The sequence below is a fragment of the Athene noctua genome, chromosome 7 (assembly GCF_965140245.1).
Source record: "Athene noctua chromosome 7, bAthNoc1.hap1.1, whole genome shotgun sequence".
In the NCBI taxonomy this organism is placed as follows: domain Eukaryota; kingdom Metazoa; phylum Chordata; class Aves; order Strigiformes; family Strigidae; genus Athene; species Athene noctua.
Genome location: NC_134043.1, coordinates 30430859 through 30458561, shown reverse-complemented (window position 1 = coordinate 30458561; position 27703 = coordinate 30430859). Strand labels below are relative to the sequence as shown.

General features: G+C 37.9%; 1 protein-coding gene across 1 annotated transcript in view; it reads right to left on the bottom strand.

Annotated features, from left to right (window-relative positions):
* Positions 1 to 326: 326 nt before the first annotated feature.
* Positions 327 to 27703, bottom strand: part of BARD1 (BRCA1 associated RING domain 1) — a 44248-nt gene continuing 16871 nt past the window's right edge. The window contains exons 5-11 of the mRNA XM_074910874.1: positions 24307 to 24387; positions 23434 to 23606; positions 15558 to 15666; positions 13910 to 14045; positions 12790 to 12882; positions 1380 to 1477; positions 327 to 679 (exon numbers count right to left, since the gene is read on the bottom strand). Of these exons, the coding sequence (XP_074766975.1) occupies positions 350 to 679; positions 1380 to 1477; positions 12790 to 12882; positions 13910 to 14045; positions 15558 to 15666; positions 23434 to 23606; positions 24307 to 24387 (1020 nt within the window). The 3' untranslated portion in view covers positions 327 to 349. The remainder of the gene's footprint in view (positions 680 to 1379; positions 1478 to 12789; positions 12883 to 13909; positions 14046 to 15557; positions 15667 to 23433; positions 23607 to 24306; positions 24388 to 27703) is intronic.

Below are 27703 nucleotides of genomic sequence, written 5' to 3'. Positions count from 1 at the left end.
AAGGTCTATCACCTACATAGGGCTGGTTTAAATCAAGAACGCAAAAAGTTTCATTTTGCAAGATCTTACGTACAAAATGTCAGTGATTATTACAGTTAAATTAAATGCAGAAATATAGCATACTAAATAACATGAGGCATATTTTTCAATGCAGTGTATTTATCTCTCTCCTCCATTCTGTTTGTTTATTCCAGCATCAGTGATCTTAGTAACTCATATAAATGGTCAAAGCTCTTCTGTATTCCTAAGTACAAAACATAAATCATAGCTTCAGATCAATGTTTACCAGAATGTTCCAACTGCTCAAGATTCACCACATTTTAAAACCTTGCTCAAGAGACATTGATATTCATTTTACAGGCAGGAGCTGAAATGACATCACACAGTCTATAAGCCAGCTGGAGGGGGCCATCCAGACTTTCCCCTGACGAATTTTCTCTGGCCTGAATTTAGAAGACACATCATAGATGACATACTGAGTGCAAAACCTCTGGTCAGAAGTGGATTCTGCATGGTACGCCACCGTGTTGATTGTCTGCGTCACATCGCTGTCTGGTTTTGGCTGCCTAACCAAAATTTGTCCTCCCGCTGCTTTGACCAACTCCACAAGATCACTCTTATGGTGATGGCTGAAAGATCCCAAAAAATAGAAGTAGCATCCATCAAACAACTTGGGCAGCTAAATGTAAGGAAAAAAAAGTATAAATACAGGACTTCACAACTAAGCACAGGAAAAAAAGAAAGCAACAATCAGAACCTACAAAAAAAAAAAGCTATTTGAAATAACCAACACTGGAAGCTAGAAAAGTAACTTAACATGTTAGGTCCTCGGTGTAAGCATGCAATTAAGAAAAGGTTGCTAATGTGGTAAATTCTTGCTTATGTTTAAATATATTTTCCAGCACAACAGGATTTGAACTATGAGCTAGAAATATTTACAGCTACTGCTACAATACATTTAAATGAACTTCTCCAATGTAATCCAGAAAGTAGCCAAAAATTAACCCAGTTAAATACAAAAGTGGCCCTACATGGAAAGAAAAAGTGATAGAAACCTTTTTCATTCCAGCACTCAGATAATTTCAACTAGGTTCTAAAGCTGAGCAGGGCAGGCCAAAGCAGCATCACTTCCTGTCCCATACAGTTTCTTCCATGAATGTAATACAGCGTTCCCTCTGACAAGGTTATAGCAACATATCCACTAATAGAGAAAAATGACAGCTTTATGGGTGTTCGCAGTTCTTTCGATCACCTTGCACATAATCAAATTTCTGTACAAGACCACATTAAAATTTTACATCTACTGCACATGTGGCAAAGGGCAAAAATGCATGAACCAAAGGTCATTAAGATAATCTGTCTCAAGCAATAAAACCCACCAGCTGTTCTCTGTTGAGCCGGCCTCTTTGTGGGCCACCTTGAATTTCATACTTCTCTTCTTGTTCTCGGACTGTGGTTTGTAGACAGGCTTGTACCCCTAGAAAAGCCACAATCAGGAGGCAAAGATTAGAGATCACATTTTGGTCAGAGGCTTACATGTCATTTTAGGGACTAAAGAGTCACACTCAAATAAAGGTATTGCCCACAATGCAAAACATAGCAGTAAAATTGTGTGCTTTAGCAATTTGCTATTAAACTTGAAAAAATTTACAACAGTGGCCAAAGATGCAAGTTAGATGGAGAGAAGCAGTATCACAATAAAATCAGTGCTCTAAACACTAGGAATTATTAAGTTTTCCTCTTACTCACTAAAGGTCAACCACTTAATGTCAAATGTCAAATTGCTGATCATTTAGAAGCTTAAAGCCAGCATGTAGAACCAACTCTGCACTCATGAAATGGAAGCAATTGCCTGATAAAGAGCAATTACAAAGCAAGCACAAAGCTGTTTCCAAACAGCTATGGCCTCAAATAACAAATCAGATGAGATTTCAAGGTCTCCAAGATCAGCACAAACTGGAGATTTATGCTAGGGTTTAACAGTGGCATTCATTTTTGTTACCACTGCTGCATAATGAGATTGTCTTTGAGAGTCAACGTGTTTTTACCTTGTTTTAAGGCTAGTTATTTTTTCCAATACAGAATGCGCTGATGCTAATGTATCGCTAACGTCAGTTAAATGTACTACCTGACCCCACTTTGGAAAGAGAAATTGCTGTGGTCACCCATTCAAGGATGGAACATTTTGCCTGCACATACATTGCACTCATTAATAAAAATTACCCAAGAAAGTTTGCAAAGCTGATTTTGAAAACTGTTCCATGAGGATTTACAATGTTGTCAAGGTTGTAAGTGTTAAAGTAGTACCTCACTCCTTGCACAGCATTTCTTATTCAGGCACCTTATTTCCACTGGGCAAATATGAAACCCACAGTATCTAAAAAAATACAGACTAAAAATCAGAAGTAAAATGTGGGAGTTTGATCCTACAAAGGAAGAAAGCCCAAGACTATGAATTATCATTGACAATGGTACTTGGATACCATGGCAATAAGTAGCTGATGGGAAAGTCTTCTCTAGAGAGATCTTGAAAGCCAACCATTAGTAATTTACTACTGGTTTATACAAACTCACAAAATGCAATGGGAATTCATAGTTTAGCTACTAGAAGTCCTCCAATGTACTTACATCAAAAAAGATAAACCTATACAGAAAACCACATCTGGCTGAATGCTATAGCAAAGACCTCCCTCCATGTACAAATATCAGATTCATTATTTGCACTTGTTCATTCCTTCAAAGAAAGTTAACTAGAAGGGCAACTTAGTCACGTATTTTCTGGAAAAAGCAACTTACATATTCATTATTGATAACAGCAATGAATACTAACAGCTTATTTTCAAAGTACTCATAACTCAAAAATAAATCTAAAAGTTATTTCACTTTTTTTTTAATCACAACTCAACAAGACTTCCTGTGTTGATTTGCCTCTAACTTACATGGCTATTCTCTCCTTACAAGAAAATACAGATGTTAATGTGTGCCACTTACAATAAAGGAAAAACCTCTCATCTAGTCTTAAGAACAGAACCATCCATTCATTATGAACAGGTTTTATTTCAATCTACCATCAAAAGCTCAATTTCAAGGACTTTCACTACAGAACTGAGGTTTTTATACAAAGAGTACATCACAAATTGAGTGTCTAGTGCCAGCATCAGTAAATGAAGCAAATGTGATACTAAAGTAATAAAAGGTTGAATGAATACAAAAGACTACAATGTCTTTTTGTACTGCTACTTGCCTGAAAAAAAAAAATATTTAAGTCATCAAGATGACTAATGTTAGTGGAATGTCTATGTTGGAAAACGCTAAGTAGGTTATGTCATATGTATGCAAAAATGGCTGTCCGTTTCGCACTGCCAAGTCCTCCACGGAATCTATGCTCAAAGTTCCTTGTCACATGTAATGACAATCCTCCAAGAGAGCAAGAGACACTCACCTACATGTGTCCTGCTCTCATTGTATCTATAAGAACCACAAAATAAAGGTTTCCTTGAAAAACTGGAAATATGCAAACAGGTCATTTGTCTAGACAGTGCCTGCATGATCAGCATTCTCATTAATTTTAACTTTTCTTAACCAGCTAGAATCAGAACAGATCCGTGTCTTAATTTGTGGCACAAAAGCATTGTATTCCAGACAGGATAAAAAGCCATGAACTAAGTTCTAAGTGCCCAGGTGTTTTCCTTTAACATAAATATGTTAAGAGGCAACACTGTTAGGCCTACACTACCCCCACGCCCACCCCCCTTTGTGGAGCAACAGAGCAACAGACTGGTTTTTTGTGACAGAAAAATAGTACATTTTCAATTCCCAAACATATTTTTCATGCAAGATGTAGAAGCAGAACTTGCTCTGACTCATGGGTCTTGTCATATTTGATAGACAAGAACAAATGGTTTTTGGAACCATTGTGCTCAGGGACATTTCAAGCAGTCTCATCTAACACTGTGTCTACGTGCTGCTAGCAAAAGAGGAAAGTCAGTCACTGGAATCCTCAAGTCTAGAAGAGGTGGTGCTGCAGGCTTCAACATACTTCATGCCAATCTTACCATCAATAGCACAGCACAACTAATCCGTAGCAAGAGTATCACTTGGAAAGAGATGAGACAACACGGACAGGGAACAGAAAATGGAGAGTTTTACGCACATGGAAGTGAGGCAAACAGCATGTCACGTGTCATCAGAATCATGGTCTAGCTAGATATTCAGAAAACTGATGCAGTTAACAACCAGTGTTTGAGGAAGGTGCATACAGTCCTAAGGTGAACAGTCAAGGACTGACTATCCATGGCAGAAGGCTTCCTAACTAGACAAAGAACGCTAAAATAATTTAAGCAATAGAGACCAGTATAGTATGACCTTTAACTGCAGACTTTGTTCAGACTGTTTTCTTCCCAAGTTGCTCACCTCTTTTCAGTGACTCCTGCATACTAGAAAGATATCTGATATTAAAGAATTCATATACCATAATAAAAAAATAGGTTAAACAAAAAAGTGAAATAGCCCGCTGTTCTCATATTTGAGACAAAATGCCAGATGGTTCAAACTGTGTTTCTACCTAATACATTATGCATTTGTTTAAACAAAAAGTTCTTATTTGCCCATTCTTCCCTCACAAAAAAAACCTCAGTGTCAAGTCACTTGCTTCTAGATAAGTAATTTTGCATTATCATTTTCAGATGCATTGACTCCAACTGGATGCTTGGTTGCGTTAGTGTCATTTGGAAGCACCATTTAGAAGCTTTATCATTCTTATAATAGATGGTACAATTATCTTGTGCTAAATAAACCCTTAATTTTACACTTAAGACTAGAGATACAACCAGACACCATAGGCTCTTCCTTTTTTTTTTCTTTTTTTCTTTTTTTTTTTTTTTTTTTTTTTTACAACTAGGGATTTTATTTTGACAACTGAGTGCTAAGCTGAGTTCACTCTGTAAAGCCCAGGTCTTTTTCTTGAGTAGGCATTATTAATTTTAAAGCTGCTAATGTGTGTAAGTGGCTGGATAACGTGACAGTTTCCCTTTAATAGTCTCTCCATCCAATTGAGTGTCATTCTGATTAAGAGGACATATAAAAGGAAATAAAACTCCATACTGTACTCAAAGGTATATCACTCCACTACTTTACAGGGATGTTTCCAGAAGCTCTGTTGAACTTACAGCTCTGCTATTTACGTCAGAGGTATAGCACCCTTTGACTTCAAACAGGAGCCATGTTAAATTGATTCCCAGAACTCCTGAGATTACAGACTCTCATTTGTTTGGCGCACTATTGAAAAGCCACCAGTGAGAACTTGATGCCAAGGCACCGGTCAAATGAATGGACTGAAAAAACCAATTGCTATTATCCTAATTAAAAAGTGATGAGGACACCATCAAAATTATGCCACTTCCCTTCTGCAATTGAGATGGGCATCGTCAGTACTTATGCAAAAAAAATTTCAAAACAGGACCAAAGCTGAAAAGGACATCTTTAAAGAAGCTCTCTGAAAACAGAGGGAAAGTAAACTTGCTTTTGAGAGAACACCTATAACTTTAGGAGGGGTTAGAGATCAGGATTGTCTTCCTTCCCACATTCACAGCATGTGCATTCTTTACAGTCAAGCCTGACTAAAATTCCAGTCTGTTCTTTTATAAAATAAAGACCATTCAACTTACTCAGGATCTCAGTCAGTTTGGATCTATTGCTTGACACTGTTGCCAATAAAAGCTGTGGACTTTCTAGGTTTGAAGTTGATCAAGTTTATTCGTCCAACATGTTCTCTTCCCTAAAGAAAGAGGGCGATTATTGCAACTATGCTTTAATGGCCCTCTAGTTTAATCACAGTAGTTGGATCAATTACCCACAAAAGGGTAAGACTTGTACCAAGGCAAGTGACATGTTTCCATTTCACATGGACCAGAGTTCCTTTGCGATGCCCAGTTCAAGTGTGCAAGCACTCATTAACAAAGCTTGCCTGACAGAAGATCATATTGGGACAAGATTGCATGTGCAGTGGGGTCACGCAAAGTTCTTCCCTAGAAATACAGAACATTAGAAGTTTAAAAGCCTCTTAAATAGCTGATTTCACACTTGGAATTTGTAGATATAAATAAGATCATTTGCACCAAATACTAGCAAAAACTGAGCCTGCATTAAAGTCCCTAAAAAATATTGCAGAAAGAGGTTTTAGCTTAATACAACTGCATTTTAGCTTGATGGCACCACATTTGGCAAGGAAAATACTGCTCAATTTTTTTCCCTCATTAGCAAGATCAGTAAGGCATCACTACTTACAGTGATCCTTATTCCCTCACTGAACAGCTGCCCTTACCTTTTCACCTTCCAGTATATAAGGCACAAGCAGGTTAAAAGGGTACCCACTCTAACGGTATTGTTAATTGACCTTTGATACAACTGTAGCTACAAGTTCTGGAAATAAAGAAATCATTATTTGCAAAATTTGAGATCAGAGCCTTATAATCCTTCCTCATGTAAGTCTTATTGGTTTATAATAAAACTAACTGCATCAGCAAAAACAATTTAAACAGGATAAAGTACAAAAAGAACTGGTTGCCAAGAACAAGTTGTAATCACCCTGATACCCAGAGGTAGCTCTCAGTAACTCAATTAGCCTTACTGGAGTTTTGTTGGATTTGCATTAATAAAGCAAAGAGCAGGGGTTAGTCCCAAAAAATCTCTTCGAACAGCTAAAAGTAATTTGGAAATACATGATAGCAACAAAGAAGATGAAATACTACACATCCACGATCTAGTAGAGATTGCAACTGAAACTTCTTCAGCTCAGTCTGCATCAGGTTTTAAGACTTACATGCAGACTGAGTAAAGCTTGATGGGATTAATTTCCTAGAAGAGGAAGAAATCTGGACTGAGAGAAAGCCTTGGGGGAATTTGGCATGGCTAGCACTAATTTGCCTTCATCAACAGCATTATGGTCTCTGCTATAGCACAGAAAATAATTTTTATACTCTTCTATGCTTACAAAGTAACTTTAGAATCATGGAGGTGGAGATCTCATTTGGTGAAACAAAAGCAGTCCAACACATGGAAATGACATAAGATGCTGCAGAGACTAAAATGAATCTCCTTAAGAATGGTATTTAAATTAATCCAGGTGATATTTATTAAACATGTTGGAGCAGATACTTAGAAAGTCCTTAAATACCAATTCCCAGAAGCTGGAGGCATGTAATATGAAAATCATTACTTCACTTAAACCCTCAAGTGTCCTGTCTTTCTAAGAAACCACTATGTGCCACAGCTGTTTTCCAGACTGATCAAAGTGACTGGAGGTAGCCATTCCTCAGGTAGAGTGGTCTGGTTAAGTTCCACTGGGAATGCTCATCCTCTAGATCCTCTCACATGCTTTTACATGAACGAGGTAGTATTCCTCATCTCTTTCCTTACAACAGGCTTCCTTAATGCAATGTTTCCTTCAAACCAGAAGTGAATTAGAGCAAAAGGACTCTCTAAATATGAAAAACTGAGTATGTGGATGACAGAGCAGAACAGAGGGAGCAGTGGAAACATGGTTTCCTTTGCTCTAGACCTCAGTTTAAACCAGCCCACTTCCTAGCTCTGCAGACAAAGGCAAAGGCCACATTTAAGACATTCTCGCCCCCATTTTCTACTCTGCAAACCCCAGAAGCTTCTCAGTCTAAGTTTGCGCAGACTTTGAAGCAAAACTGTTTCCTTCCTCCTTTCCAGAAGGTGCAGACACTGCGGGAGTGGAGAAGTTCAACCCAGTTGATGTGAAACATTCCCCTCCACTGTACACCCAGTACAACTAGAATATGCATATGCACACTAGATATTTCTACCACCTCCCACAGAGCTGTAAGTCCTTTTGTAGGAGACAGCAGTTGAAGTGTCCAACTGCAGAACAATCATGAAACTCCAGAGATCAAAAGTTTTGAGCTGTTTTAAGGAGGGAGGGCTTTGCGGACTATCAGCCTGTTACTTAACAGATGTTTATGCATGGCAGAGAGACAGTCCAGCCTGAGATGCAGTCAGCTCAAACAGCTTTGCACTTCCCTCATCTAGTAGCTTAAACAAAGGATGGGCATATTGCTCCAAGAAATTCAGAGAGGTTTTTGCCTTGAAATGTCCTAGTTCTTCTAGTCAACTCCCAGTTGTTCCTTACAGGACAAGCAGGGTTTTTTGGCATTCTTTAAAGTGATCAGAGCTGCATCATTGCTGCTGCTTCAGGTAAGCAAAACAAATAAAGGAATAAGCAGTCAGATGCTTAGAATTCTGCCAGATACTTTGCTGAAGAGACTGGCACAAGCTTGTTTCATTTTTCATTCCCTGCTTTAACAGATGACAATCAGTTTAAGAAAAAACAAGTTGAAAAGCTATTAAGACTTCTGCTGGTTTTAATTACACTATTCTATGCTCTACAAAAAGCATAGAGGAAATATAGTGAAACTTGAATCTTTGTCTCAGCCTACTTGCAGAATGATAATGATAAGCTACTTTGTGCCCTATTACCGTCCCAGAAATAATGAAGGCAATAAAGTAATGAAACCAATGAAAGATATGGCCAAGGGCAAGGAGCACAGTGACAACAGTGTCTCAATTGAATTCTATGCTGTTTCATAAGTGGATATATTGCTGACAGGGTATTATATATGGAAAAATGTGCAACTGCAACTGGTAAGGTGAAATTTTTTCCTCTGTGAAGATCTAATATTGCTCAGCGGTGACATCCTTTCATCCTTCTACCTGAAGACAAAAGGGAACCCCAAAACTGAAGATACATATTTAAATCTTGGCTCCCTAATACTTAAGAGGCCTTATATTTAGCTCAAACCCTGCTGGAAAATTCCACATTACCTCTCTACTGATACTAATGAATACTATATATGTGTGTATAGACACACATAAACAGAAGCACCATAGAATTATACAAGAGAAGGGAATTGCTTTTTATTAGAAAAACACAGCTTGAAAGCCTGCCATAACAGAAGAGTTAACATAAGAAATACACTCTTAAATGAAGTACTGTATTTTGCAAGCATGCCATATTCTTTAAAAAAGTGGTACAATTATGTGTAGGCTATAAATATAACTTTGGAAATAACAGTCAAATGCAGCTTACCTTGTAGTAAAATAATTCAAATACTCACTTATGCATAGTCAGCATTTCATTGTGCTACACTGAGCTTTGTTTTTTCATATATTTCAGTGAAGTTTTTGAACATGAATTTCAGTGAATGGTTTAGAACATTGAACTATAAGCAACTCCAACTTATTTGCAGTGGCTTTGACAGAAGTAAGACAGTATATGCAAATAAACTTTCAAAAGTGCGTGCATCACATTTAAGGAAACTTACCCAAGTAGAAGTCAAAAAGTCATGATAAATAAAGAGAAATTATGTAAAAGAAAAGCAGAGACCTCTTTTCTCCTAGACAAATGTTCCATCAGCTGGAGTCCCATTATTTGTTATAACAATCTTTAACTTGTAATGACTCTGAAGAAGACTAATAACAGACTGGTGGGAACAGATGGAGTGGTGCTGTTAATTATAGGCACTTAGCTGCATCAGACCCCATGAGTTATTACTAACATTTCCCACTAGGGAGGAGAATCACTCGCTTTTAAGTAGTATGTTGCTTACTAAGCTGAGAGCATTAGCAGTCAGGATTGTACTAATCAGTACTAACAACATAAAAGTCAGCTGCAAACAAAAAATATGAAAATATTCCCTGAATAACCCCCACACATTTTTATTTATATTTTATTTTCCAATCACTTCTAAATATAAAAGTTCTTCCATGAAGATTTAAACTCAGGTCTCGCTAATTAAATCTCCCTACCTTTCAGCTCAAGTTTTCTAAGCATCTGACTAGCAAGAAGATAAAAATGAAATAAAGGAAAATCACCCTAGCACATTGATAGAAGGTATGCAGACCTCCTGAACTGAGTGAAGCAAAGAATCTGCAAAGTGATACACCGCAGAAACAAATTATTCAGTCTCAATTAAATAGGATATAGTTCCAGAGCACCTGCATACACCCTTTCCAAGTACACAACCTAAGCCTTCTTGAGTTTCCTGCTCTATCCCTACCTCCAAACAGGAAACCACCTTCCTTCTGCTTAACAAAATTTCCGGAGGTTATTAAATCTATCTGCTTGCTTAAGCATAAACAATATCTCTCCATGTTACTTATTCAACAAAAAGCTACTCCTACTTGTAACAACAGGACAAAGATAACACTATGTTTTCTTTTTAAAAATGCTTCAAAGGCCACAAACAGTAACCAACGCAGCTGTTGCAGAAAACATTTGAAGGGACACTGATTCAATAGATTCCTAAAAAAAAAGCATGGAACAAGCACACTATCTGGAAGCCAAATGAACATTCTTAAAAAGAGTACAATGTTGAAAGAGTCTGATGATGTGCCTCATTTGAAAAACTACTATGCATCTTTTGAAGCTTGAAGTGCTAAAGCTTGGACAATAGGCCCAAGCCAGAGTTGACCTATAGATAAATCCTGTATATTTTATAACTAATAACCATTGTGCTAATACGAATTATACTAAGTTAAAATAAATCACCTATTCTGATGTAAAAGGTGGTGAAACCTGAGCAACAAGCCCTGAGCCGAAGCTGCTAACTTAGTATGTAGTCACTGACAAAATATGTATGCTCATTTATGAAAGATGTAGCTTAGATATCATATACTTATTACTGGTGATGGATGTAATGAAAACATGTCTATTCTGAATGTATCTGTCCTGGTTCAGCTAGGATAGGGTTACGTTTCCCCAGCAGCGGTAAGGAATCTCCAGCTGGGTTATTCATACCATGCTGACATCAGGTCCAGTGGAAGCTTCCCTTTGTGGCTTTTGTCTCGTGAAGCACACTCGGCGGGCTGGCTGTGTTCATTGTGGTATTTCTCTGTATATCTTTTGTCTTGTTTACTGTTATTACTGTTTATTGTTGTTATTATTGCTATTGTTGTTATTTAGATCGTTTTATTACACTGTTGTATTAAATCTTTCCTTATTTCAACTCTGGGGTTTGTGTTTAACTTCCAATCCTGACCAGGTGAGGGTGGGGGAGGGACAATGGCAACATGGTCTCCCGTCCCCAGCAGAGCCTGAAACACTACAGTATCTTTCTTCTCTGTGTAGGGGTAAGTTAACAAAGCCATGAAGCTAGCTGTCCAGCCTCAGGACAGATATATGGCCTTGTTTTAAAAAAGAATATAAATAAATTAGATAAGGAGGGAAACTCCCTTAGCTTCTCCCGGGAGCCCTGGCCAGGCTCTGGGGGGAATCTAATGAGAGAGTGAAACCAGATGTTCTGCTCAAAACAAAGGTGCCAGTTATTCTGGCTTGCTAATTTTTAGGTATGTAAGGCTGGACCCACTTGCAGTGACTTTGGAAGCCTCACCTACGAGGTGGACGCACTGCATAGGATTTCCCACTTGCAGGGAAAGGTTCTCCAAACCCTCGCTATAACCGGGGCTGCCCAGCGTCTGCTGGTCTGGATGATGGTAACGTATGCAAGTGGTGATGGATCTTTTCTAATCACTGTTCTCTCTCTCAGGTTATAATGATTTGATACATCACCCTGTATTTTCCTGTTTAAGTGCACTGTTCTGTCTTTTCTTACTGTATGTTTTCTGTATTATTCTGTTACATTATTTAGATATTTTAAGTAAAATACGCCTGCTCTTTTCACTCTGGTGGCTGAGTTTAATTGATATCTCTAATCAGCAAAACAAAGCTTTAAGCAGTGCCTTCATAAACATTAGTGACTGAAAATTTAGACCACTAAATCTTTATATTCTGATGTTTAGTCACACAGTAGAAAACTGGAATGAAATTTGAGTTTTCCATGAATAATCAACTCATGTGTAGTGTACTTAGCTAAAAGGACTTCACCATAAAGTTCAAGGGGAAGAAGGCATCTTTTAATATCTGCTTTCACAGTAGTTGTAAGTAATACATTACAAAAAACAAATAAAAAGCAGAATTTGGGGTGTAAGTCCCTAAGAGCAGCTGTACAAAATAGCACACTACCTAAAAACTAATTACAGACTGTATGTAAGATGACATCAAAACTACCTGCATGCTAAGAGGACACCATGCAAGTCATCTTTCCTTGGACATTACTACTTTAGTTGAAGAGCACTCCAGTCTGCAGGGCTTATGTGTACAGAAACAGGTGTCAGAAGTTACATACACATTTGATCTGCCTGAGGCTGGGATTGCATAAAGCCTAAGAATTTTCTCAACAAATGGAAAGCTTTAGTGGAACATACAAATAGGGGTTATGATCAGCTGAGCGCATAACTTTGGTTAGAAGTTATAACTTTCAACAGATCTCAGCTTATAGGCAACACCTTACCTTCCTACAGGCTTTCATCACATACCCCAAGCAAGGAAAATTTCCTATCAATTTCAATGAAAGCTGCTTATAAGAAATCCAATAATTTAACAGATTCCTTCCTCTTCTCCCAGGTTATTTTCCATAGTCTTCCAAATCATTCTTAGTGCAGCAATGAACAAATTCACTCCCCGCTGATACTTAGGGTATGACTTATCCAGTACATCTAACCATGAAATGTACACATTTGCCAAGGAAGGAATAGTTGTATTTTAATTAAATCTCTTGTCATTCAGGAGATTAAAACCCAAACCCCTCACACTTTATGTTAAGCTAGTATTGATATTAGGGCAGTTGTTGAAAAAGAAAATTTTCTCTGGAATCCCATTTACAATTTCTGGTTAAAAAGCCTGAAGAATCCCATACATTTAATACTTACATTCAAACTTGAGAACCCAACATCCAGTCAGAACAGCCATCATACATTTGACAGTACTTGGCATTGGAACATCAGGGATAACAAGATGAGTTACTAGGAGAAAGATTACATCAGTAGAAGTAAAAGCACATAAAAATCAGAAACATGCCTGGCTGAAAAAGCAATCAATCACCATTTAAAGAATAAACAGACTATAATAATTTATCAACCACTCTTTCCAGCACAAGTATGTGATTTTTGAGACTAAGATATGAGTAAGTAGAAGCGCTATTAGAAGTTTTGTGGGTTTCAACATATACTTGCTGTAAAAAAGGGAAGTCACGTTTTTATAGTTCTAAGCTAACACTTAAATCTTCAGAGGCAGCTCTGGTTTATAGGATAGTATTTTTTTTTTTAATCCTTTTAAAGTTATATTTAACTGTGACAGGAATCTTACTATGGGATCTCACTGCTTTAACACAAAGCTAACAGAACTCAACTCACAATTCTAGAATAGTAACCAGGGTGTGAAAGATGGTAGGGGAAAATTACCTTAGCATTTCTTTCACAAGCAGGAAAAGCAGCATTGCAAAGAAGAACTAATTGAGGGGTTAAGACAATGTTTGCATCCTCAAAAGGGAACAAGAAACCCTCAAGCCCCATAACTTGACTCCATCATCTTAGTGAAGAATAAAATTTGAGAGAAGGTAGCATGTGAGAAGTTGTTTGTCCGCTTTTAGTCAATGACATGTTCTTTCTAAAGGCACCATCTGCCTAAGACCACTTCTGGCAGATAAAAACCTTACTGGATATCTCACATGAGCAGAGAACTTAAAATTTGTAAAAGAAGTGTAAAGAGAAGAGGTCTTTGAGGAGGATTTACAGATTTTTAAACAACAAACAATATACTGTCAAACTGTGGCTCCCCTAGAAGTCTCCTGTCTCAGTAAACATGCAGGCTTTATATGCATTTACATGCAACAACACACCATCATTCTATTAAGGCTAGAATTCAGGGATTTCAGAAACTGAACTTATTAGAAATGATAAAAAAGCCTGTTGCAGCTACTGTCTTAAAGGATAAAGTGCAAAACTGTAGTTACTTATATTTGGACAGAGACATTTCAGTAAGACTACATACCTCTGCTGTTAAATTCAGTACAACTTTGAGCCTTCAGAACTGTTGCTAGTTTGTTCAGCAATTTCTGTTGCTTCAGATTAAGATTGCTCCCCAGTATACCAAGAGGTCCATCCCTTGGCTGGCTAGGGCTCAGTGCCTGCATGAACAGAAAATCCTACAATAAGCTGACTACTTGGGAACAAGGAAAGCAACTAACTTGACAGCTTTATTTAATAAGAATTTATTTAATAAGAAAACAATTCATGGCAAGCTTAGTGGATGGGGTCCATAAATATGTCTCTATATAACAAACCAGCTCTAGAAGAAAAAAACCTTGACATAAACTAAATGAAATACCTCTAATGCAAGGTACCAAAACAGCCTGTGCATTAGTTCTTCCTTACTTGCCTTTTTTTTTTTAAATACTGGTGTGCACACATATAGCCAGTTGAATGTTGTGTAAACAGCCTGGCTGACTGCAGTGTTGAAGGAGAAAAAAAGTTCCACAATAAAGCAGTAAAGCCTCCTACTTTTAGTGAAGAATTACAAACAGATACACTACCAATATGCTGAGTAACTTACATCATTAACACCTGAATTTACTAAAGAGTCACTAATACACTGCCCTGTAAGTAATGAATGCTTATGTTTTTTTATGTAGATACTACTAATGAGAAGTAAGAGGGGCTGCTTGCTCAAGTTTTATGCTGACAAGGATGTGATACTTCAGCTCCTGAGTCTTTGTAGATTCCATAGGGCAGACATACCTTTGAGACCCAGTTACCCCAAAGCCTCAGGCTTTGGATCAAGCCATCCACATGAGCTGGTAACCATCCATTGGCACACACTCAAACCAAAGCAAACGCAAATACCAAGTGTTTAGTTTGCGACTGAATTGTTGCATCTTACATTTGCTACAGGTGGGAGGAACAGTAATATCCCTTGTCAATTTAGCTGTAACTGTTTACTGTTTACTTCTGGCCAACGGGTATCTTATTACCTCATTGAGGAGGGATTCATAATAGGCTGTATACCTAGGAGTAGACTAGGACTGTATCAGCCAGGTCAGTTTAATCATCATTCATTAGGAAGCACAAAGCATTTCACAATGCAGTAACTTGTTAAACCTGAATAACCTGATTTTGTTCATAAGACCTGAGAAGTCTTTGGCAAAAAAAGGGGAAGAACAAAAACCCAAAAACAATCTTTCAAAAGCTGTTTTCAACCGCTGAGCTAATATCTTCATTGTTGGACAAAGGATGATACTGGAACAGCCTTTTAAAGGCCCACAAAAAGCACCTGGAGCAAAGACTGTTGCTTTCAGCCAGTTTGGCAAGTAGAACAAATTTAAATATACAGAAAAAAACACAACAATAGCAAAGTTCAATCAACAACACTTCAAGAATAATACAGTATTCATTCTCCTATAATAAAGCCACATTGCAAGAAACATCCTTTGTTTCCTCAGATAAAGCTATAACACAGAATATCATAGCTTGTGTCTCCCATACCTTCTAGAAACACTGTCCAAGTTAATTTCCTAGCCTATTTTAAATCTCCCTGTGAAGCCAGGTGATGTACTGTAATTAGTTCCCAGCCTTCAGTATTTACAGGATGGACATATGCCTTTATAAAAGGAAAACAAAATGAAAAAGCCACAGACACTTACCTCAGAAGGTTGGTTAAGTGAATATGATTCATTCTTCACTGGTAACGTTAGCATAGACTTCATCTTTTCACTTTCTGCATAGTCCACAGGCCGCAGACCAAATATATTACTGGCAAAACAAGCACAGATGGGTTTAAGTAAATAAAATGTGACTTGATTCTTAACTAACTGGGCACATTAGCTCAGTAGCTTTCCCTCCTACTTTCTTATTAATATGTAATTTCAGCTAAAAACCACAAAGCTTCAAGTAAGAATTGCATCTGAGACAGATGGATACTGAATGACAAGCTGCTGCATTCAGCTGAGGAGTAAGGGATGTTCAGAGCAGTATGTTCAGTTAAATAAACCACAGTCCTTGTTAAACTGTTTCAAGATGCACTCTGATATCATTCACAAGACTCAGAAATTTCAGTTTTAATCTTTTGTTGCAGTCATATAACCAAGAAATGTATTTTTGGCTTACCCATTTGCCATAAAATACATGTCAGAAGATTCTACATACTGTGTTAAACACTGGAACTTGATGTGGTTATGGTTTTATGGGAAAAGCTATCTACTTCCTACTTGGGAACTGTGGCTCCCTCACATTTCTAAAATTTGAGTATGCATTTCATTTTCCCCGTGTGCTGTTCCACAGAACACGTTATAGCCAATTCATTCAGATTCTAGTTGGTTTGCCAATTCTGTTGAACACTATTCATCCTATGTGGCACCTCATAGCTATTAGATATGCTTCAAGACCCATTTCCTCCCCCATTCTTTTAGCATTACGCAGACAGATATGATTTGCTATAAACACAACACGAAGCACAACCACAGTTTCTGTCTTCACACAACTCTGCAGTTGCAGGATGGTAGCAAGCAAAGGAAAGCTTGAAACCATGGAACAGGTATAACTGCCATTAACAAACATGATCCTCTGCCAGTACTCCTGGGAAATATTCTGCTTGTTTTGCCCTTTGCAAGAACAATGGCTATTCCAGCTGATCCTCTTCTCCCCACTTCATGTAGCTCCGGCTCTCAAAAAGCATAATAAGAGCTCATTATGAAGGGGAAGTTTGTCACCAAGAACAAAGCCATGACTCAGTATCTGAAATCTGGCAAGCTTAGTCATCAAACTGAAACATTTAAAGAGGTCAAAAAACCACTGCATCTTCGAAGCACTCTTAGTTAGCCACATGTTCCTTTGCAGAGTACAAATCTAGGAAGTTTTATAGGGAATTCCACATAAGGCCATAACCCAATCCAGCCCAAAGAAAAACTCGAATCATTAAGTCTTCACTCTGACTTAACAGGGGGGCTTTGGCCAGTGCAAAGCTGAAAGATGCATCTGACCTTAGCACCTTTCTATGCTCCTGTCTGAGCACTGCTCACTAACATAGCCTCTTGGGAAAACAACAATCCACAAAAATCCCACACAGAAGATTCTAGGATGGTATTATACAATTGCTAATTTTACAGTATTACCAACCCCAAGCTTTTCTGCGTTATTAATGAGTGAAGAGCTAGCATAATACAAACTCTGCAGACAAAGATAATTGGTTAAATCTCAGCCCAGTCCTGGGAGTTGCAGCCCATTAAATATTGTCATGCTGCTCCTGCTTTGTCATGCATCATCAGGGTAGCTCTTGCCCTTTCTTTAAATAAGGGCCATATTTGACTCTAACTGCTGCAGGATAGAGTTCCTTTGAACAAAGCATCCAAGAGAGGAGAGGGAAAAAAAAAAAAAAATATTAGCACATACACTAAAATCACCTTTAGACTAGATGGCTGACCTTTTACTGTGAACTAAGCAGGGGGAGGAAATCACTGCATGGCAGTAGCAGAGGTTTGGGAGTATCTCCACCCAAGTCACAGTGAGATCCTTGACTGCTGGAAAAAGCCTCATGAATGTTTACTGTAGATAAATATACAGGCCACCACAGTTAAATACAGAACATTTTTTGCCAATTCAACTGTACAAATAAGAGCTCCAGCTACTCCCTCTATATTCACTTAACTTTAAGATCATTTCAGGTGCTACTAACCAGTGTAATGCAAAATGCTATCCCATCACTATGCAGCATTGAAGAATTAATGGCTATTCATAGGATGTTAAGGCGGCATAGATGAAGTAAAATGTGACAAACTTAGGAGCTGAGGTCTGGAGAAAGGAACGCCAGCCCAAGGGGTGGGTTTAAGAGTTTTGAATGTTTGCAACAAAGCAGGTTGTTGAGCTTAAGGAAGGTGAGAAAAAGTAGATGAAACAGGAGAAAAGAGTGTTTACAAAATAAATACTAAGACAAGGAACACATCCTAACAACAGATTTCAAGTATAGTATTGTTGTAATTTACACAAGAAAAAGGATGAAAACCAGATTTAGTCTTTTTAGTTAGGCACTCACTAATCATTCAAAAAGTAAGTAATCATGATCAGAAAGAGAACTTGCCCAGCCTCTGTTGGGCTGGTACACTAATCAGTGCACTCACTTGAGAAGCCTTTTTTGATGTATTCGGAATGCATATTATTTTTAACCCTATGATCAGGATCAAGGGCCAGATCTATGCAGCCACAAGAACACCAGTAAGGTGAAGGAACAGGAAACGGAAGCTTTCGGAAAAAATGCATGCTCAAATCTGTCTTTTTGCAGCCAAGCTGAACAAAAGCAATCATCCACCTTGTTCAGAGTAAAAAATTAATTTTAATACAGTTTGCAAAATAAAATTAAGTGAGATATGCACAGTAGATCCACTCTAACACACAAACACATCATTTTTAGAAATAACAGCTATGTTTGTGTGCTCCTACTATAGGTCTGGGTTTGTTGAAAATGGGACTGGTGCACGTGACTGCTTAAGAGAACAAGTTCCACACTCAGAAGACAGACACAATTGTTTCTACAAGAGCAAAATAACTGTCTCCGGTGCTTAAACTATAATACCAGGTCTCCAAGGCATAATTCTTTTTATCAGAATGCCAGTGGGCTTTTTACAAGTTGTTTTAAACACTCAAGAGTCAAATGTATCCTTTGATGCAAGCAGTCTCCTATTCGTCAGTCATCAAGGTACTGAATAGTCAGTAGAGGGCTCTTACAGCTAGAACAAATTCCAATCAAAGAGTAGGATGTCTGTACTGAGAACAAAGATGAGCCCAATGAAGAGCAACTCAATGCAATCTGCTGAGTATGACTTTACATGAGATGACAGATGATGTTTTAAGGACTGACAGATCAAAGAACTTAAGAAAAGCTTTAGAAATGGGATTCAGTTTACAGTGCAACATCACTGAAGTCTTAGGTACTGAGACAACAAAGGTTACCTCTGTAGTCAGAAAAACTTAACAGCTACCTTCTAAACATTTCAGTAAACTTTCAGTAAATAAGCAACCAGAGGGGAGAAAATAAATAGGGAGACACACCCTTATCAATTTTTTAGAAGCCCCAAACTCTCACAGCTTTTGATACAAGCAAACAATGACTATGTAGTACTTTATAATCAGGAGTTTTGACACCAGAAATCATATGCTGTTTCACAGCTGAGCATACCTGCAGTTGAGCATAAACCAAGTTTTACCCCAGCCCCACAAAAAGAGTTCAGTATTGAATGGAAATCCTACAACCAGGTCCCAGTGCCGTACTTCAACCACTAAATCCCATATGGAAGTCTGACCAGTTTGGGGTTCTCCTGTCAGCACCCATATTCTCAGAGTGTGGTACGCAGAAATCTTATTTGAACCCGATAGAAGGGAAAAAAATTTAACTGTGTAGCCAGAAAACCCATCTTAGATATCCAAAGAGGGCCAGGGTTTTAATTAATTTGATGTCAGTGGGAAGCTAAGCATACTGTCTTGCACTTAGACAGCAAAGTCTTGCACTATCTCAACTTAAAGCAGACAAAATTATGTCAGTGTCACAGGTCTAATCCCTCCTGAAACTAACTGCAGGTTATAATAGTTTTTGCCCCTATGCCATTCATAATTGAGGACCACGGTCTATCCCTAAGTGTTCCCACAGGTCTGTTCAGAATCAGATTCACAACTACTCAAAGACAGCTAACACCTAAAAAAAAAATAGAGCAACACAACAATTTTTACTAATGCTAAACTTATTGTGCATGAAGAACTGGCAAGATAGCCCATTTGAGTGAAAGCATTTAGGAAGTACTGTGAAATTGCAAATGCACAGATCTAATTTTTCAAATCACTTGGCTTGCTGTGAAGCAAGGAAAAAAGACAGAATTCAAGAGAGAGCACATGAAAAAAGCTATAAAAATAAAAATTAGCTACGTGTAGGAGATTAACTTAAAAAAATTAAGTAGACCAGTGGGACAATTAATAGGTCCACTGGTCCATATAATATTTTCATTTGTACTTCATATCTTTCCCAGTCAGTGAAAACCTCAAATGGCAAATGAAGTACCACAACTATTAAATCTTACAGATTTCCAGAAAAATTTTTTCCAAGGAATATTGAAATCCCAGGATTGCTTTCTAGCAAAAGAGGTAGTTCTTATCTGTATTTGCTTGGTCCAAAAAGATATGTAGCTGCTTCATATTACATACAGTTACTTCTTAATGCACTATGAATTAACATGCAAGGAGAAAAAACTAGCCTGAAAGACACTTGGAATGAGATGTACTTGATGGGTCTGTGAACCTGATGATGTAAATCTGAAATTGCAAAGTCTCAGCACTCTGATGGCTAGGGTTATGCTAATATCTGTGTGCCTCATGAATTGAGGTCCCTTAAAAATTGTCCGTATTTCCTCCCAGATATATTTTACATCCCTCTACAGACCAGTGAATCTTACCTGCCTTTGGACCTGCAGTCAGTAAATATTGCACATCTTTTAAAAAAATATTTCATCTTGCACAATTGAGTATCATACTAAATTTCAAAACTACTGCTCTAAGCAGACTATTCAACACAAGCTCTGTTTTTATTCCAGTAGATTAACTCTCCAACACACACGGGACATTAAGACACAAAACTGAGGTAATTCTATGGTCAAAACAGCAGCAAGACATCAGTCACTTTTGTGAGGTTTCATGCTATATATTTCAGTGTCCCAAGTAATACCTGAATACATTTATCATGTTCACATTTTACTTAGCTTAGCTAAAGGAAAATATTTTAAATAACCACAGTGAACTAATCAAACTTTCCTCCCCACCCCCATGAAGTAATGAAGAATCACTTTAATATACTAGGATAAAGAAGGCCCTCTCTCCTGGGCTGAAAGTTAGTTCATTGATAGCCTGAAGAGCCCACAAAGGGACTAGAAAGAAGAGTTTCATACACCAAAAAAGCAGCAAACTAAAATTAGACAAATTTATCAGTTCTGCAAAATTGGTTTGGTATACTCTTAGCACACACTGCATGCCTCTAAATTTAAGGCACTCCTTGGGTGTATTCCAAAAAGAATATAAACCTTTGAGAAGAATTGCAAGCTCTACTCATCACTGCTCAATTTCTACTTCAAAGATCCTAGAGTAATAATGTGAAGACGAATAGATCCTGCATTAAGTACAAAGAAGCCAATTATAACTAGTCATACTGAAAAGAATTATAATCGCACCATCTTAAGTGATCACCTTGTTCTCAAAACTATGGTCTGTAGGTCTCAGGGATCTAGGAAAAATGTCACTGAAGAAAAGCAAGCTTCTTGCCAGATGTGACTTCACCATAAGGGCGCCTACATCCACTAGAAACAAAAAATTAAACCTTCTACATTAAAGGCGGCTCAGATCCAACCACTGTTTAATTAGGACTACAACCACCAGAAGAAGTGGCAGAGAAAACCCTGTAAGATTTCCAAAGTCATGCTCCAGGAAAGGATCATAGCACAATTCATTGCTGGAAGCTAACAGGGCACAGGAAGGAAGGGAGGCAGGCACAAAGTTCTCAGAAGTCTCAGATTACAGTTCTTGTTTCTGTTGCTTCTTGGTAGTGTTTGGAAAAGGTCAGTAAAGTCTTACTATTCAAGCCTGAACACTCTGCTTGTACATCCCTTTCTTTATGTCTCTAACACTCTGTAAAAATAGCCAGGAGGGTTGGGGGGAGGTGGGAAATAAAAAACTCAACCTTTCCATTATCAATGCAGTAGTAACACGCACAGAGATAGCCTACAGAAGATTTGGAAGCCTCAAGTTTTGCAAAGGGGATATACAGGACTGGATTTTTGCCAAAGCACCTGTGGTTCCTTCTGCCAGACAAATGAAACAAAGATTCAAAGCTGCTACATTTGTTCACAAAAAGGTTTAAGTTAAAAGAAGTATGCATATTTATTAAAACGACACACTAGAGATTCCAAGTACCCTGGAGATTAAGTCAAGAATAGCACATACTCAGAAGTGGGTTAGAAGCCATTTTTGAAACTTAAGAGGTACTGCAAGAGGTAGGTAGTTGCGGAGTTGTGACATATCCTATGCACAGTGTTTTAATACACAACTGCACATTACCTATATTCAGTGAAAAGCTAAGCTGGAGATGAAAGTTTACATACATCTTTCATTCCACGATTAAAAAGCTTCTGTTTCAACAGAAAGACATGCTTGCTCATGTAGAATGAGCTGAAAGAGGTTCATCTTCATCTCAGTTTGAGTGAACACATAGAGCAGAGACTCAGGCTAGTAAGACACCTGAAGAGCCCACTGTCAGCATTTAGAGTCTCTGCTGTGTAAATCTTCCGCTTAAGTCCTGTCAAAACCTTTGCATCAAAGCTGTTGTCTGTGCTATGCTTTCAAATTCCAGATAGACAAGTGATAAGTGTCACACAGCCAATTCCCAATATTCAAGCGGCTTGAAAATTAGTTTCTGAAGCTGTCAGCTTTTCAAGGTATAACGCACTGGTCTTTGTTGTTCAAGAACAAAGTGAACACATGATTCTTGTTTTACTTTTTCAAGCTGAAGTTTTGTGGGTTTGTTGGTTTTTGTTTGTTTTGTTTTTAAATCCAGTATATTCAAGATTAGGACTGGTTTTGAAAACGCTATGCTTTTCTACCAGAGTACCTTAATTTTGTAAGCTTTAGGAGCCAATACTGAGAGCTGAAGTGATTAAGCTGAACTTGTTTATGCTTCTTTATGCATCATGCAAGACTTCATCCTATCATGTTACTATATACACAAACACCTATTGACAACATACACTGGATTCAGATTTTATACACGCAGGCTCTGGCACAATACTACAAGACCTAAAACCACACTTAGTGTCTGAAATACTAATAGCTTGCAAGGTTATTCATAGACTAACAGACACTTTAGCACCTCCTATACACAAATGCCAAAATCTTCAGGAGGCATAACTGTATAGAAGATTCAGCTGAAAATATTTCTAGAGTTGTTTTGTTGTTTGTTGGTTTGGGGCTTTAATTAAAAAGCATACCAAGGATTAGTGCTTTGATCCAGAATGGAAAAAATAAAACACACTGCCCAAATCTCAGCCTGTGTCTATGCCATATGTGAAGGTAGAACAGACTGGACTGAAACACCTTCTGCTAGCAAGCAGCATAGTAAAAGTAAAGAGAAAAAACAGCTGTAGCAGTTCAAAACTAATCTAGCTCAGCATCTTGGATCTGACAGTAGCTATAACAAGATGCCAGCAGAAAAGTGTAAGAATAGGGTAAGCATATTTTGTTACTTCCCTAGTACAGTCTCCAATACTCCAGCTATCCATGACTCAGATGTCCTCAGAAAAGCTTAGGACAAAGCAAAACAGAAAGGAAAGACTTACCTGGAAAGGGGTGATATAAGTATAGTGGAGCATACATTTAACACCCCCTCACTTCAAATAAATCACATTTATTACTAGCTTTGCTTTGTATTTACTTAACATACACACTGGAAGTTGTAACTGTGGCACTAGCTATAGCTAAAATAACATCACACCTACTTACACTGCATCACAGGAGGCACCATGAAGAAGTAGCAGCTCAACAATGCTCACGTGACCATTCCTGGTAGCGTCATGAAGCGGTGAGTCGTTCTGATACCCTGTAGTATTCACTAATGCCTTGTGTTGTAGCAACAGCTCCACCACTTCTTTGTGCCCGTGATTACATGCCTCGTGCTAGTGGGGTAGTAGTAAAGACAGAAAATTCAAGTTAAACAGAATTCAGAGGAAAGACTGTTACACCAGTTAACACACTTTCAAACACCTCTTAGTAGACGGCCAGGGAAGATGATGCAAGAATACTGCATTACATTCTTGACATGAATTAACCTTGGAACCCAGCACTAATAAAAAGCACAGAGAAGACTGAACAAAGGCCAATTGCGTGCAAATTAGACTAGAGGGAACAAAGCCTCCCAGATTATAGACTCCATCAAGAGTATTCTTCAGGAGAGAAAGATGTCATGGTTGAAAAGAATTACAGAAAATAAACAAAAGGTTCAAGTCAGCAATTTTTTCATTCAACTACCTGATATATTTCCAAAATAGTAAAAATAAACAAGGACATTAAGAACCCATAAAATATACACATTGACTAAAATTGATCATTTTCTAGTTATCATAGCTATATTTTCTGCATTTGCAGAATTGTATGCTGACAGTTTTCTTGGCATGCCCTACCCCAGCAAAGGAGAGTTGTATCTGGGCAAGTCAGTAGTTGCTAATGAAGTATTTTAAACTTGTTTATCATCCCTTCTTCACTTTGCATAATTCTTTGTCACCTAAATGCGTGTAAAGGAAACATAGGAGAGGAAAGGAGGGATGAAATGAAATCTGAACAAGAGACAGATGACAAAAAAAAGTCTTCAACACTCACCAGTGGTGTCCAGCCAGCATTATCTTTAACATTGGGGTCTGCCCCCTTTTTCAGCAGCTGTTCAACAGCTTCTAAGTCACCCTACAAAGAAAAAAACCATAGTTAATAAGAAATATTGAAGAAGATACACAAAGACAAAAAAATTTAAGAGATGCAGAATTATAAATTTAGCTGCATTAAAAACACAATGATAAGAGACTTCCATTTAGATATTGTCCAGATAAGAAAAACAACTGTTTTGAAGACCACATTTTATCATTGCTGCTCATTTAGAAGTACCTACATGTTTTACACAAATACATAATTTTAGATAAAAACAATGCACATAACAGACTTAAAATAAATGGACAAGTTAGTGCTGATTGCAATCTGTCCACTACAGTCAACTGCAAGGATTAAAATCAGGAACATTTATTCAGAATTTCCTTGTCCCTCAGACTGGATTTTTTTCAAACTAATCTAAATAACTGGCTAGAAACATGCAGAGGTGAAACAGATTAATAAGCCTGACAAGCTTCTATAAATTGTTTTCCCACAAGTCAAGAGGAAAAGGGAAAGAGTTTTATTGAACACTGCAATTACTACTCATGTTGAATCTCACTGACACCTTCCCTGACAGTTATTCTACCAAAATAGTTTTCATTTGCTTTTTGGAAGAACAGTTTTTACTATAAGCAAGGAAATGTATGCGGAAAATGGTGGAAACCAGAGATTACGGGAAGAGGAAAGAGGCTGAGTAGAGAATAAAGTGAAGGAAACAACTGAATCAGAGTGAATCAGAGGTTTTGACACTATTAAAAGGCAAATACAAGAGAAAGTTGGTCACAAGATTGGAGCATATACAGATGCAGCTATAAATAGGCAAGGAGAAGCCTCCTGCAGAAGCTGAGGCAAGGAAATCTCTGCAGTGCAGGTCTTCTCAAAAGCAAGTGGGAAAAGTAACCCAAAGTGATTGAAAACAGACCCTGACCCCATTCTCCTTTCACAGCATCACTTGCATCCCAGCATATTGGTACTTAAAACTCACTTTGTGCAGTGTCAGCCAGTTCCTGCCTCTGACATTCGTTACTACAGAGCAGCAACTGCAAAGGTCTGCCCTACTGGAAGAGCCACCATGAATTCTGTTCCAAAATTTTTGCTGCAATGCTGGGCATCCTCCACAGCTGCAGGCACACAGCTAATGGGGACAGGCTGTCCTATACCTCTCAGCATCGGGTACCACCTCTTGGGTCAAAGCAATGGTTTACCCACACTATTACAGATTAGGAGCAGTTACACACCATTTTTCAGCTGATGGAGGGAATGAGGAGATTGCCAAGCAACATCTAATGACCAAAACTACCTAAATAACACAAGCTTGTCAAAGGTTAAGCAGAGTAGGCCTCAAGTTTCTGCATTGCTTGCCACTAATGTCCCAATTCTTTTTATTTTAGGTTTTTGGGGTTTGGTTTTGGTGTTTTGTTTTTTAGGATCCATGCCAATCAAGTATTTCAGGATGACCACTAACACTTTCTGTAGACCAGGGTATTATGATCCCCAATGATGAGACTAGTATCTAAACCGCCATCTAGCTCTTGTCCTTGGCTAAACTTGCAAAATACAAATATTAGGACCTGGAGGGGGGAAGAGAATTTTAATCTATCATGTATTTGTACAGAAAGTTCTATGCACTTAAGTAGTGGCAAGTCAAGGAATTTCTGTTATTCCACAGCATACCTTAGAAAAAGCAAGACAATACTAAATTAAGATTTAAAAACAACAATAAACTCAATCCATTTTATCAAGGAACACATTCCAAAAAATAGCTTTAATCTTTACTCTTTAGTCAGAGAAAATATTAAGACAGACTCTGCTCAGCAGAAATAAATCCAGCAGGCAACAACTGGAAACTCAACATTCACCAAAAATATTATAAGAATCACCGGCATTAAAACACTCAAGCAAATTAACACATCAGAGATAAATCTGATTCATTATATTCACAACCTAGATGTCCCAGCAAAATGTTACCTTTCAAAGCAATTAAAGAATATGCTGCTGTTAGAATACTTTATGGTTGCAAGGTAATAGACAGTGCTCAGCATTAGATCTTCTACAGAGAGAAGATACAATTATCTATAATGAGCGAGATCTGAACTTATCATTTAAAGTTAAGTTTGCAAACATGTACAGCAAGGGTTTGACATTTCAAGAGTACTCCTTTAAAGCAGTAAGCATAGCTAATAATTTGTGTGGGCATTAGGTAGCATCACAGCTTTTCAGAACAGTTATGTGAACGTTGATTTGTAGAACACTGCTGCAGTTTTGTGTTTGTGGTGTGGACACCAGTACTGACAACACCCACAGACTGAAATCCACGTCTAAGACAAAATTAGAAAACTGTTGTTTTGCTGTTTACAGAAGACAAATATTGTCATCACCTCAGCTGTAAGTGAAACCTGCTCCCTGCAATTGGTACCTAGCAATGAGTGACAGAAAGGGAGGGGAAGCTGTCACGCCACTGTACTGCGCAATGACTGCATGGGGGCTGTCAATCAGGATTACAAGGCACATTAACAAAATTGTTCATAGCTAGGAGAATGTGCCTTTTGTCCCCTCAGAGGCTCTTTAGCCAGTTACCATATTGTGAATATTTAGTTTAAAAAAGTGGAAGGCTAAATTTCAAGCAGCAGATCCTTAGCAGACATGTTATCAAGTCCCTGGAAGCAGAACCACCATCATCTGACAGTGACCCAAGAGTAAAAAAAGTGCAGTTAACACACTGACCAGTTCTATCACATTTGATGGAATTACTCACATTTAAAAGCTAATAAATGTTTTCCTCAGCACTAAATAAAAAAGGGTAATGACCTGGTAGGGGCAAGTCCCAGCCACAAATACATATATAACATATGTCCTCTTTCCACAAGGAAAAAAGCATAGAATTACTAACTCCAACATACTTCATAAAGTTGTGCTTTGACTGATACTGAAATCGACTTTGTACATTTATTCCCTCGAGTTCACTTTATCAATGCCAGCATAAAATCACCAGTCCCAGAGTCATAACCATACCAGATGATACAGCTTGTCTTAGCAGCCTGTAGCAACTGGAGATACTACTTGTTCAGAAACAGAGAACATGACAAACACCAGGTAGAGCTAACATTAACAATTCACAGGGAAGTGCTTATTTTTAAATCTCATTATCGATGAAGGATTACAATCAGCTTCTGAAGAGGTAGAAACTACTGCAGAATGTAAAACTATCTGTTTGGAAGAAAAAGCAAAGGACATTTTAAGCTCATAACAAAGCTTATGTATAGTGACAACACAATAAGGCAATGGGTTTGCTCTTCCTCTGCTACAGCTTGAGAGCTCTGAAAACTATAGAAGCAGGAAAGGCATTAGGGCCATC